The sequence below is a fragment of the Phyllobates terribilis genome, unplaced genomic scaffold (genome assembly GCF_046119375.1).
Source record: "Phyllobates terribilis strain yellow unplaced genomic scaffold, ASM4611937v1 Scaffold_5__5_contigs__length_657084704, whole genome shotgun sequence".
In the NCBI taxonomy this organism is placed as follows: domain Eukaryota; kingdom Metazoa; phylum Chordata; class Amphibia; order Anura; family Dendrobatidae; genus Phyllobates; species Phyllobates terribilis.
The window spans coordinates 231,590,833-231,608,031 of NW_027362765.1; the positions used below are offsets into that span (position 1 = coordinate 231,590,833).

General features: G+C 42.3%; 1 protein-coding gene across 1 annotated transcript; it reads left to right on the plus strand.

Moving 5' to 3' along the window:
- Nucleotides 1-406: 406 nt before the first annotated feature.
- Nucleotides 407-14,514, plus strand: CTSA (cathepsin A). Its single transcript, XM_073683898.1, has 15 exons — nt 407-564; nt 1,396-1,559; nt 2,168-2,279; nt 2,379-2,429; nt 2,514-2,600; nt 4,398-4,553; nt 4,769-4,860; nt 9,914-9,998; nt 10,122-10,213; nt 10,728-10,800; nt 11,386-11,534; nt 12,467-12,542; nt 12,671-12,760; nt 13,586-13,687; nt 13,973-14,514. Exons 2-15 carry the CDS (start codon nt 1,396-1,398, stop codon nt 14,054-14,056), a joined length of 1,413 nt encoding a protein of 470 aa, XP_073539999.1. The 5' UTR covers nt 407-564; the 3' UTR covers nt 14,057-14,514.
- Nucleotides 14,515-17,199: the final 2,685 nt, after the last annotated feature.

Here is a 17,199-nt window from a genome sequence, read left to right on the forward strand (position 1 = left end):
AAAGTATTGAGGGTCGTAGAAAAGTGGTAAAAAGATGACTTGTGTGCAAGCCCCCCTGTGACTTCTTAATGCCACAATTGTGGCCCACAGCCCCTAATAAATGCCCCTGGTACTGACAGTGCTGATCTAGGCGCCCATCCTGCGATCAGCCCGGCCTCTCAGCTGACTTATGACAACGAGGAATGATCTGGATTGGTTTTATTACTGTTTCCAAGGGAACCTGTGTGTTTCTATACCGTTGTTGTGCTGTTCCTCTGTGATTCCTCCTGGACACATATGACTACATGGAGGGTATGCAGCAATACAAGGAGACATGGTGCTGCCACTGTGACGTGGCATGGGATGGCACACGGAGCCCACACCCCTGCCAGCAGCACAGGGACTCCTAGCAAAGCATCTTGGGAAGCATAGGTCTTTCGCCTAATGTTAAAGCATGTGATCCAATGTCACGTGGTGAGGTCACATGACCAGAGTCATATGAGCGCCACAAAGTGGGAGACGTAGAAATACGGGGAAGAGGAAGGAGGAAGTGAGCGCGGACCGGGCAGAGGACGGCAGAGCAAGGTAATGGTCGGGCGTGCTCTGCGCTCGGGGCTATCGGTACACGTGGATTAGTAGAAGAGTCTGCCGCCTACTTGGTGCTATTGCTCTCAGACTGTGTGTGTGTGTGTGTGTGTGTGTGTGTGTGTGTGTGTGTGTGTGTGTGTGTGTGTGCCCTATGGTGGGTCATGGCATTCCTGTGGGTGATTCTGTGACTAGGGAATACCTGTCCCACACAGGGCAGGTACCAGGTGTGTTCCCCAGCCATCATCTGCCTCTTAGGACACGTTCAGTATTTTCCAGAGGTGGTGACGTGTTTCTATTATACTTTTCCTCTGATTGTTCCTCTCCTGGTTCTGGCTTACACATACTGAGTGTGTGCATGTGGCCTAAGGGATCCTTCAGAAGTTTTATTTTCTTCTCAAATGGTCTGAGTTCAATCAGCATTTTGTCAGTATTCCATCTATTTTTTTTTTGGGTGTAGAGAAAAAATAAAGATTCCCTGCTGATGTGTTCACTTCCCACTATAAGTAATCACCCTCCTAGCTATTACAGGATCAGGCTGGGGTGCTGCTTTATACAGGTGACCAGGCAGTCTATAATCCCAAAATGTCCATATTGGAGTAAATTAAGATCTGAAACTGACTTCTGACAAGAACAAACGTTCAGTATTTGTCTAAAGATTAAACACTTGTCCAGGACCAGCTTTATGGGACTCCTCTCCCTCTCAGAACAGCGCTACTTCTGTACATTGGTTGTGTCTGGTATTGCAGCTAATACCTTTAAGTGGTCATGGATTGTAGGGGTGCAATCCATGAATTTATGGACTGTGACTGTCCTTCTATCTCCTCCTAGATGCATCTGTCCATACTGTGCTCTGTGCTCCTGGGAGCTCTGCTGGTAAATGCTGCACCTTCTTCAGATGAGATCACTTACCTCCCAGGGCTTAAAAAGCAGCCGTCCTTCAGCCAATATTCAGGCTACTTGAATGTGCCAGGAGGAAAGCATCTCCACTACTGGTGAGTATATCATCAGTCGTTCTTGGATGTATTACTTTTTGCTTCTTTGCTATCATTAAAGGGGACTTTCTACCAATTTAGACAACGCTAAACCAATGTAACAGCTATATTGGGGCTGGACTGTCATTATACCACATAACCTTGTATAGCAGCATTAATAAAACATGCCTCCATGAGTCCAGTGGAGGGGCTTCATCAGGTATTGGCACCCCCTCCCATCTCAGCTTGATGGATATCTGTCACCTGTGTCAGCCAGAGCTCCTTACAAAGAGATGTTAAGGCTGGAGTGGAGGAGATTGTCGGACACTTGTATGCTGGAGAGCCGCCCAGTGGACACTTGGAGAGAAGTTTGTATACAGCACAGCAGATTTTTAGTCCTTTCTCGAAGATATTCTTTATTCTTGCTGATGCATAGATATTCCCTGTGTAGCTTGTTGGGATTGGCAAAGCTGATGACTGGTTCCCTTTAACACGTTGCTATGGCCAGTCTATTTGACAAATCTCCTAACTTCCAATTGATTTTCCTAACTCTGGGTGAGAATGGCGAAACTTTCAAACTTATGTGATCGCTGCTGCCGCCTTCATCCTCTTGCAATTGTTTTCTCCAGGTTTGTAGAGGCTCAGAAGAATCCCAGCTCTAGTCCGCTGGTCCTGTGGCTGAATGGTGGTCCTGGCTGCAGCTCGCTGGATGGGTTGTTGACAGAGCATGGCCCCTTCCTCGTATGTCATTGCTTTCAGATGTATTTTATTCTCCTATCATTTCCTTGCCTGTGTTCTTACACCTTTTTTTTTTTTTTTTTTTTTTTCCCCCATTCGCAGATCCAACCTGATGGAACAACGCTGGAATATAACTCCTACTCTTGGAACTTGGTAATTTTGTAATGTTTGTAGGATGTCTGTTTAATTCATGTTTTGTTCTTTAAACGTGGTACTATTTTATTTTTTTTCTGCCAGATTGCGAATGTATTGTATCTTGAGGCTCCGGCTGGTGTGGGCTTCTCCTATGCTGATGACAAGAACTACAAGACTAATGATACTGAGGTAGTAGAATAGAAATGTTTCCACCATTCTCGCTTGTGTTTACTTGTATATTAAAGTATAGCCTCTTTCAAGCCTTGTTCACACACAGCAGTATTGGAACCATGTTTTTGCTATGTGGTTTGTCTAATGATCTGAATCCTTGTGAACTTTGTAGAAATAGTGGCAGATGTGGCATGTCAAGCAATTTAAATGGCCTATAGTTAATGCTGCCCTTCACTGACAGCTGATCAATGCTCAGGATGTCTTCTGAATCCATTCCAGATTTTAACAAAAAAAACCCCGCTTCAGACTTGGTGTGAAAAAGGCCTTTTCAGAGGCTTTGTAACCACTTCAGCAATCTCAGTATAAGCGTTTATATTGAGAATAACAAATGGTTGCATTTTTCTTTCCAAGCACGAATGCCAGCTGTGCCTCCCAACTGGTGTTTACTAGGGCACTTCAGTAATGTCCCGTACTTGACATCTGACCACAGCAGCCAGTCACTGGTCAAAGTGGGCACTTCTAAGTGATATGTCGTGTCTTGGCAATGCCACCTAAAAACTGCGATCTAATGAGCAAAATATGGTGACCAATCACAAAACTACTAGCATTATAAAGAAGTCTGCAGGGAAAGTAGATACCTTTTGGTGCAAAAACCTTATTACCATTCATTTACACACGTAGAAGTATATGGTAACTTTACAGCAGATGGTAGTTGGACTTGATGGATTTTCTGAGGGTTATTCCCAAAATCATAATGTCATTAATGCACACATTTTTATTCTTTTGTAACAGTATAACTTCAAATCTAACGCTCTATGCACATATCTCCTCCCCAAAAGCATGCCCCTGCTGGCTATCCTCCAGTGGCCATTGGACCCATCCTGCAGTAGTTCAGTGCTCCTGGTCCATCTTACACAGTGCAGTCACTCTCAGCTGGTTTCCTGACAGCATAGTTCCACCTCTGACAGTGTACTATGCAACATTATTTTTTTTTTTCGTTGCCAATATCAATTTTCTGCCATCTACATCAGAATAGCTGCAGTGTGGTGCTTTACATCATTAGCTGGTTATAACAGTGCTCTCCTCTCTTCCATAACTGAACTTGTAATAACTAGGCAGTGCAGAGCTTAAAACTAAGCTGTTTTCTCTTTCAGATAAACCAGTGATGTGAACCTGTTGATGCATATGGCAGAAGATAATCCCTTGCCATATGCATCAATAGAGTGGCATTTGCAATTTCAGATCACTGATCTCTCAATATCAGACAACAGAACTCAACTCTGTACTGCCCGGTCATTACACGCTCCCTTTGTGGAGTAGCGCAGGAGAGTTGCACTCAGCTGGAAACATGATGCCCCACACCCCCTCTTTCCGGGGGGGGGGGGGGGGGGGGGGGGGAGAAAGCTATATAGGTGGCAGAAAATAAATTGGTCAGACAGAGGTGCACAGGAGAACAATGTAAATTCTACACTTAATTGGCTTGGTGATAACTCTGATGGATCTGTAAGAATAACACACGCACGCGCGCGTGCGCAAACACATTCTCATTCAGCTATTTGAACCTGGAAGCACAAAGGTGGCCTATAGAGGGGGGGGGGGGGTTCGGCTAATGAGACACAAGGGTACAAGAAAGAAACTTGGTGCTCGATATGCTGCAGTTTCTTTTATTCCTAGAACTGATCTTATCTAATGAGGATCCATATTGCAGTGACCTTTTTGTAATGTATAAGAAACCATTGCCAGGTAACTTAAGTTCATACATGATCCATCTTTATATCTGCTTGCTTGTCGTGATCCATTCCTTTTGTTTCACAGGTTGCCTATAATAACTATCTGGCCTTGAAGGAATTTTACAGACTCTTCCCAGAATATAGTAAAAATAGCCTTTACATCACAGGAGAGAGCTACGGAGGAGTTTATGTCCCATCTCTGGCTTTGGAGGTTTCCCAAGACTCCAGTATAAATCTCAAGGTGAGGGATCTGTCATTATGTGTAGACTATGAAATGTTCCATGTGCAGATCTGTACAGACTAGCTGAATATCCTAGTATAGTGGGTGCTGGATCCTGGAAACATAAGAAGTAAGGCATTTGCTCACCATTCATATAATTCGCCTGGGAAATATGCAGAATACTGACAATTGTTCGTGTGTTTTTTTGTTTGTTTTGTTTCTGTTTTTTCCCATAGGGAATTGCTGTGGGCAATGGGCTGAGTAGCTACGAGAGCAATGACAATTCCCTGGTGTTCTTTGCTTATTACCATGGAATCCTGGGCAGTGCGTAAGTGTAAATATTGGGGGGGGCTTAATTACCGATCATACTATGTTTAATACAGGGAAAAATCTGATTTGTGAAGTATTTATATTGGTTACATCTGCTGAAGTTTCCGTTCCATAACCTGCTTTTTCTAATCCTGGGAAGCCTCTTTACCTCTCCACAATAGTACAAGGCGAAATGGGCAGCAACTAGTTATCTCTGCTGCCACATGTACCACATATAGGGAGAGGGGAGTTTGAGCTGTCTACTTCAAGGGTCTTTTGACAGTGTTTAACCCCTTAATGACCGGAGCGTTTTTGGTTTTTTTTGCTCCCTTTCTTTCCAGAGCCGAATTTTTTTTGTTCAACATGGCCATGTGAGGGCTTATTTTTTTTTGCGGGACGAGTTGTAACTTTAAACACAATCACTAGTTTTTACCATATTGTGTACTGGAAAACGGGGGGTTAAAAATTCCAAGTGTAGTGAAATTGCAAAAATAATGCAATTCCACTTTTTTTTTTTTTTTTTGCCACGTTCACTGATTGCTAAAACTGACCTCCCATTATTATTCTCCAGGTCATTGAGTTTGTAGACACCAAACATATTTAAGTGGTGAAATTTTTTTTTTTTTTTCAAATTTATAATATATATATATATATATATATATATATATATATATAAAATATATCCAAAAGTTTGGACACACCTTTTCATTTAAAGATTTTTCTGTATTTTCAGGACTATGAAAATTGTACATTCACACTGAAGGCATCAAAACTATGAATTAACACATGTGGAATTATATACTTAACAAAAAAGTGTGAAACTACTGAAAATATGTCTTATATTCTAGGTTCTTCAAAGTAGCCACCTTTTGCTTTGATGACTGCTTTGCACACTCTTGGCATTCTCTTGATGAGCTTCAAGAGGTAGTCACCGGAAATGGCCTGGAGGTGTGTTTGGGGTAATTGTCCTGTTGAAAAATAAATGATGGTCCAACTAAACGCAAACCGGATGGACTAGCATGCCGCTGCAAGATGCTGTGGTAGCCATGCTGGTTCAGTATGCCTTCAATTTTGAATAAATCCCCAACAGTGTCACCAGCAAAGCACCCCCACACCATCACACCTCCTCCTCCATGCTTCACGGTGGGAACCAGGCATGTAGAGTCCATCCGTTCACCTTTTCTGCGTCGCACAAACACACGGTGGTTGGAACCAAAGATCTCAAATTTAGACTCCTCAGACCAAAGCACAGATTTCCACTGGTCTAATGTCCATTCCTTGTGTTCTTTAGCCCAAACAAGTCTCTTCTGCTTGTTGCCTGTCCTTAGCAGTGGTTTCCTAGCAGCTATTTTACCATGAAGGCCTGCTGCACAAAGTCTCCTCTTAACAGTAGTTGTAGAGATGTGTCTGCTGCTAGAACTCTGTGTGGCATTGACCTGGTCTCTAATCTGAGCTGCTGTTAACCTGCAATTTCTGAGGCAGGTGACTCAGATACACTTATCCTCAGAAGCAGAGGTGACTCTTGGTCTTCCTTTCCTGGGGCGGTGCTCATGTGAGCCAGTTTCTTTGTAGCGCTTGATGGATTTTGCAACTGCACTTGGGGACACTTTCAAAGTTTGCCCAATTTTTCAGACTGACTGACCTTCATTTCTTAAAGTAATGATGGCCACTTGTTTTTCTTTACTTAGCTGCTTTTTTCTTGCCATAATACTAATTCTAACAGTCTATTCAGTAGGACTATCAGCTGTGTATCCACCAGACTTCTGCACAACACAACTGATGGTCCCAACCCCATTTATAAGGCAAGAAATCCCACTTATTAAACCTGACAGGGCACACCTGTGAAGTGAAAACCATTTCTGGTGACTACCTCTTGAAGCTCATCAAGAGAATGCCAAGAGTGTGCAAAGCAGTCATCAAAGCAAAAGGTGGCTACTTTGAAGAACCTAGAATATAAGACATATTTTCAGTAGTTTCACACTTTTTTGTTAAGTATATAATTCCACATGTGTTAATTCATAGTTTTGATGCCTTCAGTGTGAATGTACAATTTTCAGTCATGAAAATACAGAAATCTCTTTAAATGAGAAGGTGTGTGTCCAAACTTTTGGTCTGTACTAATATATAGATAGAGATACCATTTTTGGGGTAGATCCGATGTTTTCATCGCTCATCATTATTGCAATGTTGCGGCGACCAAAAAAAAATAATTCTAGCGTTTGGAACTTTTTTTCTCATTACGCCATTTACCGATTGGATTAATCCATTCTTCTATATTGATTGGGCAATTCCGAACACGGCGATACCTTATGTGTATGTGGGGTTTATTTTGAATGGAGGAAAAGGGGGTGATTTAAAATTTTATATCCTTAAACATAATTTTTTTTTTTTTTTTTTTTACACTTTCTGCATGCTTCTATAGTCTACATAGGAGACTAGAAGCAGCAGCTGTCCGATGAGCAGATCGCCTCGATGTAGTAGAAATGCTCACTTGCTATGAGTGCCAACCACTGGGTGGCGCACATAGCATGTGAGACATGACAACCACATGGGGTCTGCTGCAGACCCTGGGTTGTCATGCCAAACAATCGGTGACCTGCTATCATGTGATGGGGTCACCGAATGGCGGGGCCTATGACACGGTTTCCGGAAGCGCGAGTTAAATGCCGCTGTCAGACTGGCAGCAGCATTTAACTGGTTAACAGCCGCTGGTGGACTGCGCTTCCATCGGCGGCTGTTGTGGGCACATGTCAGCTGTATAAATCAGCTGATATGTGCCCGGTTCAGTGCGTGCTCAGCGCCGGAGCCCCCGCTGAACCGGCCTTTCCGACGTGGTGCGTACTAATACTGACCACGTCGGAAAGGGGTTAAAGGGAATCTGTCACCACTTTGGAGTTATCAGATCTCTACAATGGCCATAGAGGGAATACACTGTTCCAAATTATTATGCAAATATTTTCTCAGATTTTCCCATATTACCTATATGAATTGCAGTCATTGTAATTTTCCAGTCAAATAACTATTAGAGTACAATTGAAAGGTTTTTGTACAAACTGCCTATGATAACAGTATATTTTTAAAAAAATAAAAAACTCAAAATGCACTCAAAATGCATGTTCCAAATTATTATGCACGGCTGAAAACTCTGCTTTTTCATTTTAATAAAGAACAAAAAAATGGACATTTTTGAAATTCTAAGCATTAGCAGGTTATTACAAACTGAAATCAAACAGTTTTCAACTCAACACTTTATTCTAGGTGATGTTACATTTGCACATAGGACCCCTTGTTCGAAAGGAGCTTCTGAACTCTCTCGTCCATTGAATTTGTCAGGTTTTGGATGGTTTCTGCTTTAATTGTTTTGCATGAGGACAGAATACCCTCCCAGAGCTGTTGCTTAGATGTGAACTGCCTCCCGCAATCATAGACACTCCTTTTGATGATGCTCCAGAGGTTCTCAATGGGGTTGAGGTCAGGGGAGCATGGGTGCCACACCATATGTTTGTCCCCTTTTATGCCCATAGCAGCCAGAGATGCAGATGTGTTATGTTCAGCATGAGATGGGGCATTATCATGCATGAAGTGATCTTAATGGTCCAGATGGATGGAGTGGAGGATGGCTGGTTGGACACCCCATGCAAACACGGCTACGGCGCCAACAAGGAGGAGGTGGAGTAATGTTTTGGGCTGTTATCATGGGGAGAGAGATTGTCGGCCCTTTTAGGATCCCTGAAGGGGTAAAGATGAACTCCATAATGTATGCGGAGTTTCTCAAACAGCACTTCTTTCCATGGATCAAGAAGAAGAACCGTGCATTCTGCAGTAAGATCTTTCATGCATGATAATGCCCCGTCTCATGCTGCATCTCTGGAGCATCATCAAAAGGAGTGTCTATGATGGCGGGAGGCAGTTCACATCTAAGCAACAGCTCTGGGAGGGTATTCTGTCCTCATGCAAAACAATTGAAGCAGAAACCATCCAAAACCTGACAAATTCAATGGACGAGAGAGTTCAGAAGCTCCTTTCGAACAAGGGGTCCTATGTGCAAATGTAACATCACCTAGAATAAAGTTTTGAGTTGAAAACTGTTTGATTTCAGTTTGTAATAACCTGCTAATGCTTATAATTTCAAAAATGACCATTTTTTTGTTCTTTATTAAAATGAAAAGGTTGAAAACTCTGCTGTGCATAATAATTTGGAACATGCATTTTGAGTGCAGTTTGAGTGTTTTATTTTTTTAAAAATATACTGTTATCATAGGCAGTTTGTACAAAAACCTCTCAATTGTACTCTAATAGTTATTTGACTGGAAAATTACAATGACTGCAATTTATATAGGTAATTTGGGAAAATCTGAGAAAATATTTGCATAATAATTTGGAACACAGTGTAGAAAAGTAAATCTATACATACCTGTATGGCCCATAGTAGAGATTTGATTGCAGAGAAAGCGCTTTAATCAATTCTATTTTGTACAGGCTTGGCATCTGCCTACGCAATAGAAACCTGCAGCACAAATCACAGGCAGACGGGGCCGGGATGAAGAAAAGCGCGCTCTGTGAGCGCATGCCCGGGAAGTCGGAGCACAGTGCACGTCACAGGGCCCTGTGACGTGCAGTGGAGGGGGGAAATATAGTAACTAAGCACATAGGCGGGGATTGCTTGGCGTCCCTCAGACGCCAAGCCTGTACAAAATAGAATGGATCAAAGCGCTTTTCTCTGCAATCAAAACTCTACTATGGGCCATACAGGATTTTATTTATTTTACTCGCTTATATAGCGCCATTAAGTCCACAGCACTTTACAGACATTGGCACTGTCCCCATTGGGGCTCACAATCTAAATTCCCTGTCAGTATGTCTTTGGCGTGTGGGGAGAAACCTGAGGAGAACATACAAACTCGCAGATGTTGCCCTTACTTTTCTATACCCTGTATGGTCATAGTAGAGGTCTGATAACTCCAAAGTGGTGACAGATTCCCTTGAATGGCTCACCCAGCACCAAACAGTATTATGGGGGAATCTGTAATGACATTAGTTTTCAGTTACATTTTTGTTCTGTTTTCTTGCAGCCTCTGGAAGGAACTGCAGACATTCTGCTGTAAAGAGGGAACTTGTCAGTTCTACAACAACCCTGATGCTGAATGCTCCCTGCGGGTAAGTGCCTTCATTGTGGCCATGACAAGTTGTTTTTCAAGAGGAAGTGGTTTCTTTCAGTTTGATTAATTCTTCCACAATGTGGTTTTGCTGTATTTAATCATTGTGTATGATTGTGTGCAGGTACAAGAAGCTATGCATGATGTATACAGCACTGGTCTAAACATCTATAATTTGTATGAGACCTGTCCTGGCGGAGCGCCAGGGGAGATCCGGTATGTAGTGTCCACCCGATGAGTATACGTTTACAATGACTACTTTCTTTTCTGCAGAAGTGTTGACCTTTCAGAAGATCGTATTAGTAACTGACAATTTTGAGTAAAGAGTAAGCTTGCATGTTTACTGCCGGGAGAAGCTTCAGCCAGCAGCTTGTCTCCCAGGTGGAAGAAAGATTTTGCTTGTTGAAACGCCCACCCTTCACTAGTGACAAAACTGGGCTGCCCTTATACATGGCAGAATCTCCTCGCAAGAGATGAATATTTGTAGGTCTCTATTATACCCACTTCCCCCTCCTGACCGATTAAATGGCTGCTGATAGCGTCGGGTCACAAATCAGCAAGTCTATTAGTAGATTATTTGGATAAAAGGACACTTAGATTCTAGGGTAGTAAGTAAGATGCCAAGTCCTAAGCCTATGTATTCTAGTTTTGGAAGCTTCTAAATTTACACTAATATTACAACTGACTTTGGCAGATAAGATTGTACTAATCTTTCCTCCTTTTGTTTCAGGGATAAAGGTGATCACATAGCTGTCCATTTCCCTGGATTCATTTCACCAAAAATGCATGTGCACTTTGAGAAAGTAAGTGCATTGTATGTTTCCTTTGTTTCTGAGACTCGCTTGGGTTTACTAAAGTCAACAGTAGTAGATCTGCCTGTCTGAACTAATTCATCCTCCAGCTTAAACTTCTGCATATCTGCACAGGAGGCTAGAAACCCTGGGTCACAATTACCACAGTTCTTCCCTTCTGGGTTGTCCCATAAGACCCTAATTCCAGGCATGTATCGCTTGCTGTAGTTTTGGATAATCTAGATATCAAAACTACAGCATTCAACCTAATGAGTGACACATCACTTGAATTGGTGTCTCTGCCCATAAAATTATACTGTTCTTAGATGACGCAGCAAAGAAACTGACACTCTTTTAAAGGAAGCTTTAACATGACAGTATTTTTGCATCAGTATTTGGGAGTAGGTCCAAAATAAGGAAGTTTTATAAATTTCTCTGTAGGTTCCATTCCTAGTTTTCACTCCTCAATCCTAAGATATTGATGCGTGGAAGCGGTCTAGGGTGCCTTAGTTACTCAGCGGCTGTATTTACTGGACATATATAGGTTATGAATCTCAGGATGAAAGTCTCACTGTGACCTTTTTCTCTGTGATGCAGAAACTGGTTCTTCTATCCGGCATGGATAAACCAGTTAAATTGGACCCACCATGCGTGAACAGTACTGCTTCCAGCAACTTCCTGAATGACCCCTATGTGAGGAATGCCCTGCATGTTTCACCTGAGGTCAATAAATGGGAGGTATGCAGGTAAGGACCCCACACTCATTCACGATCACTTGGGAGATGAACAAAGCTTTAGAACATGTAAGGGTATGTGCACATGGCAAGTAGTCACAGCAGACATCTCTGCACCCAAAAAAACCCTGCAATTTTGAAATGTGGGGTTTTTTTTTTGCAAGTAATAGAGGGGAAACTCCTAAAATATTGCGTCCTAGATCTCAGCGGTGTCTCCATTTCACTCTTTAGGAGCTGGCTGCAGTAGGAGCCCCCCCTCTGTCCTATATGCGATGGGGCTATGTTAGGGACAAGCTGTACGGCATTGTCTGCAGCAGGGTGTGAAGACTTTATGGAAGCCATTTTGGTTAAGCTGCTTATAGAAAGGCCTGATGCACACATATACAGTATTTGGGATCTGTAAAACAATCCCAATATTGGTCTTGCTGAAAGGCAGCAACACATGCAACCCACCTACTAAATACATTACCATAATATGCAGAGTCTCAGAAAAAACTAAATGCAGCATGTGATATTTATCTGACGTTTCTACCCCAGAGGCTCCGCGTTCAGAGCTTCTCCAGCCAAACCTGATCTGTGATGGAGAACTTTACTCAGAATTAAGCTACATGCATTACAGCTATGTCTTGCACACAGAATCATAGGCCAAAATTCACGAGGCATGAAGCTTGCGATAAAATTTAAAATGCTTGTTTTTTATTTTGCTGTATGAAACTCCTTTTTACTGATAAATTAATGACTTGCTGATGTCCACTGTACATGTAGGGTGCATTTCTGTTGAGCAGTGCCAGCGCCATACCAGTCAGGTGCCAGCTGTTTTTGTTGAAGGGGGACAAAAGAAACTGGCTGTGACAGGAATTGGTTAAGGAGGCAGTGATCTATCTAGGGTCTATAAAACTGTCTATTAATATATCTTGCATGTCATGTTTATATTGCTTCTGCAGTTTTGATGTATACCGAAACTATGGCCGTGTGTATGAGACCATGAAAGAGCATTATTTGAAGCTACTGAGTACCCTGGTAAGAAGTGCGATTAGAAAATATCGGTGTCGGGAGGCTGCATAAAGCTAATTTATAGTTATGTAGAACTGATCTGAAGATAGATTTTACATCCAATGTTCCTCTGACATAACTCTTGCTCTTCTTAGACCTATCGTATTCTGGTGTATAATGGCGATGTAGACATGGCCTGCAACTTCTTGGGTGATGAGTGGTTTGTGGATTCTCTGCAGCAGAAGGTAAATGCTTGTCACTATGATTTTTAGACTATCCTGAAATTGTATTGTCCAACATAAATGTTTCCTGTTCTCAGTATGCAATATTTTATATATATTTTTTTTGGGGGGTTCACCGCTTTTTATATTTAACTCCATACTAAAAGTGTGTGTGTGAAATTCCAGTATGCCGTAAGCACCTCTCACTGCACGCTGTGAGGTCAAAAAAGTGGTCTGCACACCCCAAGTAAGTTGGGGCCCAGAAGGAAAAATAAGTGGATACTGATGTAAAACCTTTGGCACTACGTGAAGATAAAGTTTGCCACATTCCCTGATATGCTACGGGAAGAGGCCCTTTGTCCTATTGACTGATTACCTTGATAAAAGCCGAACCTTTGGGTACATGAATCTCTCATACAGGCTGACTCGATAAACATTTTTAGAATTTATCTTCACGTAGTTCCGAAAGTTTTACTTATTAGTTTTTGCAAGCTGTGTCGGTCTCTGGGGATTTGGCGCTCTGTATTGGACGAGCATAACCTGCAACGATAAAGATAAATTTATTTGGATCCTTTGAATATTTCACCTTAATTTATTTTGCATCTCAGTGGTGGGTTCTCACTCTTAATAACTACCTTGATATAACACAGTATCTGCTGGGAATTTCCCATGGTTGGGAACGGCCCACTTGATGTCGAGTGTCGGACTCGGGACTGCCATAAACGGCAGCATGCAGTACTGATTGGTTTGCCAAGTGAAAACTGGGTATTTCATACAGCCAGCAGTCCTAAGTGACTACACTTCCACTACAAAGATATAGCTATTTTCTGATTAATCCTCTCTGTTTAGCTGCTGGTACAGCGCCGGCCATGGCTCTATACTGATGGAGGCCAGCAGCAGATCGGAGGATTTGTGAAGGAATTTTCCAACTTGACCTTCCTTACAATCAAGGTATGATTAACTGGAGGGCTGAGCACCTCTTATCAAGCCAACATGGCTGCAAATTCACTAGGGGTATTTCTAGATTTACAGCAGATCCAAAGAGTATATACCAATCTTTAAAAGGGTAGTCACCATTTTCACCATTGAAATTGCTTGTAGCTTTGTCCATTCAAGCCTATAGGATTTGCATGTGGCGACAAGCACCATTTCTCGAAGCCCAATGTTTCATCTATCCTCTAACATTCCTATGTAGAGCTTACAATCTTATTTGTCTGTTTTGTTCTCTTCCTCCAGGGAGCCGGTCATATGGTGCCAACGGACAAACCCAGCTCTGCCTTTACCGTCTTCAGCCGCTTTATTAACAATGAGCCTTTCTAAAGCCTGATGATCGCTATGAAGACTGCACAATATTTATTGGGGGTTACAGCCTCCAAGATCCAGGAGCACTTTTTCTGAAGTCTGTTAAACTACTGCAAGTTTCATTTACTTGACCAAACTCTTGTGTCAGCCTTGGCATGAATCTTTTGCATGTCTCCTAGGAACGGGTCATTCTCAATTGTCTCAGGGTGATTATTGGCACTGAAATAGAATTATTCACTATTTTTCTTTAAGCTGATTTACTCTAGAAGTAGATAATTGTCGGGTTTCAGATTTGTGGCCTAACAGCCAGGGACTAAATGTCCCTCGTAAAATGGCATGGATTCCTCCTGTCTTGGCTGTATGTCGGTGTCATTGCTTTTGCACTAACAATCTCATTGTTTTATTGGTTTTTCCATAAATTTTGTACAAATCAGAATGTAGGAAATGTTAATTAAATTCTGTATTTCTTTACTGAATCTCGTCTGTTTTGATTTCTTCTGAAAAAAATGCATGATTTAGTTTGGGATTATTTTGTTTTTTTTTTTAATATAAACTAATTCCCAGCAGTTACATGTTTGTGCAGTGTGCACTTTTCTACTTGTTTCTAACTTGGAAACAGTAATTTCTTGTTTTAAAAATAAAAAAAGCAGACTGCTTTTTTTTTTTTTTTTTTGGCAAATTTTAATCTGATAAATAAACCACACTGGCATGGAGTATTCATAGTGCCTATAGTTTGAAGGGGGCATAAGTAATCTATGGGTCACCATAAGGCCACTCTGGAGAATCTATGGGGGTCCACCCCATTATGGACGAGGATGTTTACAGTAATGGAACACTTCTATCCATGGTAGGTCCAAATGTATGTGACTGGATTGATCATCTTCAGTCTCTTGATGAGACCAACGACACTGTATATCTGCATATATTGCCCATACTACACAAGAAGTTCCTGATCTACATTAAAGTTACAAAAGTGGTTTCAACCAACTATTACAAGCCCTGGCCATATGACTGCACCTTCAGACATTGCCATGATGAAACTGATCTTGATGGCAAACACCTAATGGTGGTGGATAGGCTGGATTATAATCCAATGTGCTGAGAGCGCTATAGGGGTTGTCCAATGCTGCTTGCTTCCGCATAGTCGGTGGCAGTCTATAGTTAACCCCCTTAATGATGCAATAGTTATCTGAGAAATGTGCAAAAATAAAACAAATATTAAACATTCTTGGAAATTCCTTAATTTATCAAAAGGTATGCACTGTCAGGATTCCAGTATGGCTGCTACCATCAATCTCGCCCAGTCCTAGATTTCAGGATGGCCTTTGTGAAGCACGAGACAGATGTCCTGTCAGGCATCGTGAACATCCAATCCTCCATCTCCTGAAGAGAGGAATGCGCGTTCATGATGCCTGACAGGAGGCTATTCTGACGTGACCTCTGTCTCGTGCTTCACACAGCCCATCCTGAAATCTAGGATAGGGTATCATAGCTGCCTTCTTTGGGATCCGAACAGTGCAGTAGATAAAGCATAGCTTTTTGCTAATTGAAGGTATTTTTTTAGAAAGTTTAATATTTAAATGTATTTTTCACATTTCTCAGAGAACATCTTTTAGGCTGTGTGCCCACTATGCTTTTTTTTCGTTTTTGCAGCGGCAATTCCGCTGCTTAAACACTTGATAGAAGGTCTGCCATGTTCCCCCAATGATAATCCGCATGTGCTGTACACATACTGCGGAAATTTCCGCTGCGGATTATCCTTGCTGAAAAATCCGCAGCACTAACAATTATTTTGTGAAATTGCGGCGTTTTCGCCGCCATTGACTTGCATTGGACCTCATGACATCCGCATCACTGCATCTGCAGATGCGGATTCCATGCGTTTCAATGTGCGGATGGTACCTGGGTTTGGAGAAGAGACTCTCCTGCTGACCCGTCACATGGCTAAATGATGTCATGGCAGGTCCTTTTAGTCCACCGCAAGTTGCTGAGATTCATCGCTAAGGACACCGGGGGCAATCAGAAGGTATGTATGTATTATGGTCGCACTATATAAATCCATGCTGGTTTCATGAATTTATATAGTGTGACCAAGTTGTCAAGCACTTTCCAAGTGATGCTAAAATCGCTAGGAAAGCGCTTGTCAACCCGCATGCGGAAATGCATGTGAAGAACGCTTCACATCCGCATGTCCTTGGCAGGAAAACGCATGTACAATCCACATGTGTGTTTTCTGCCAGGGAGATGCAGAAATGCTCAGGAAAAATCCGGAGCATTTCTGCATCGTGGGCACATAGACTTTAAGGCTATTAACCAACTTTGATTACTAATGCACAAGGGCCGTTCCTTCTTAAAGGGGTGTCCACACTGAGCCCTTGGAGGTCCTGGCCTGCCCTGCTGCCAGCGTTTTATCAGAGCGGGGTTTTTAGTGCCGCTGGTGGAATTATAACTGATAAGCGCATCCGCCTGTCAACTGAAAATGCTGATGGGCTGGATTGGGCCAGACTTCTCAACACCACTGAATGATGGCAGCATAACAAACTCAAATCCAGTGTATTTTTTTTGGGGAGGTGTATTCCCATGCATCTTTTCACATCCACAAATGGGTATGCGCTTCCTGATTTTGGCTAATTGCTCTTGTCCTCCTCCTTCTCATCCTCCACCACCATATCACCAGGGTGACCTTGGTCCGTGATGCAACACCCACATAATTATTTTAAAGGGGGTCTTTATGGTGCCCGTAGAAATTTTTTTTTTTTTTATACAGTATGTTCATGTATAAACCCCGCCCAGGGGTAAATGTTTGTCAGCCCATGCACTTAGTGCATGGGCATTACAAGTATAGGAGACCCGCTCCTTTCTAATGGGAGCATTTTTTCATGAGGCCCTCTACGTCCAAGGGGCATTGGAGTGCCTCCCAATTTTTGGCAGCCCTTGCAGTCACTGCATACGCAATAACAGTATAGGAGACCCACTCGTTAATAATGGGAACAACAAAGCATAGCCGGCTGATGGCTCTCTAACAATAGTAAGGGCCGCCTGATGGCCCTATAAAAATAGGCTTTATGACTTTGAGTCCCTTCATCCTAAATGAAACAGGATGCGTCTGATGTGTCACACACCACGTGGCCAGATAAGGTTGTAAAATGTTAAAATGGTAT

Excerpts from the sequence above, each read along its gene's own strand:
- CTSA (XM_073683898.1), top strand. The coding sequence starts at position 1,396 with ATGCATCTGTCCATACTGTGCTCTGTGCTCCTGGGAGCTCTGCTGGTA. Across the intron at positions 2,280-2,378 it reads CAGAGCATGGCCCCTTCCTC|ATCCAACCTGATGGAACAAC; the intron begins GTATGTCATTGC and ends CCCCATTCGCAG. Across the intron at positions 11,535-12,466 it reads AATAAATGGGAGGTATGCAG|TTTTGATGTATACCGAAACT; the intron begins GTAAGGACCCCA and ends TTGCTTCTGCAG.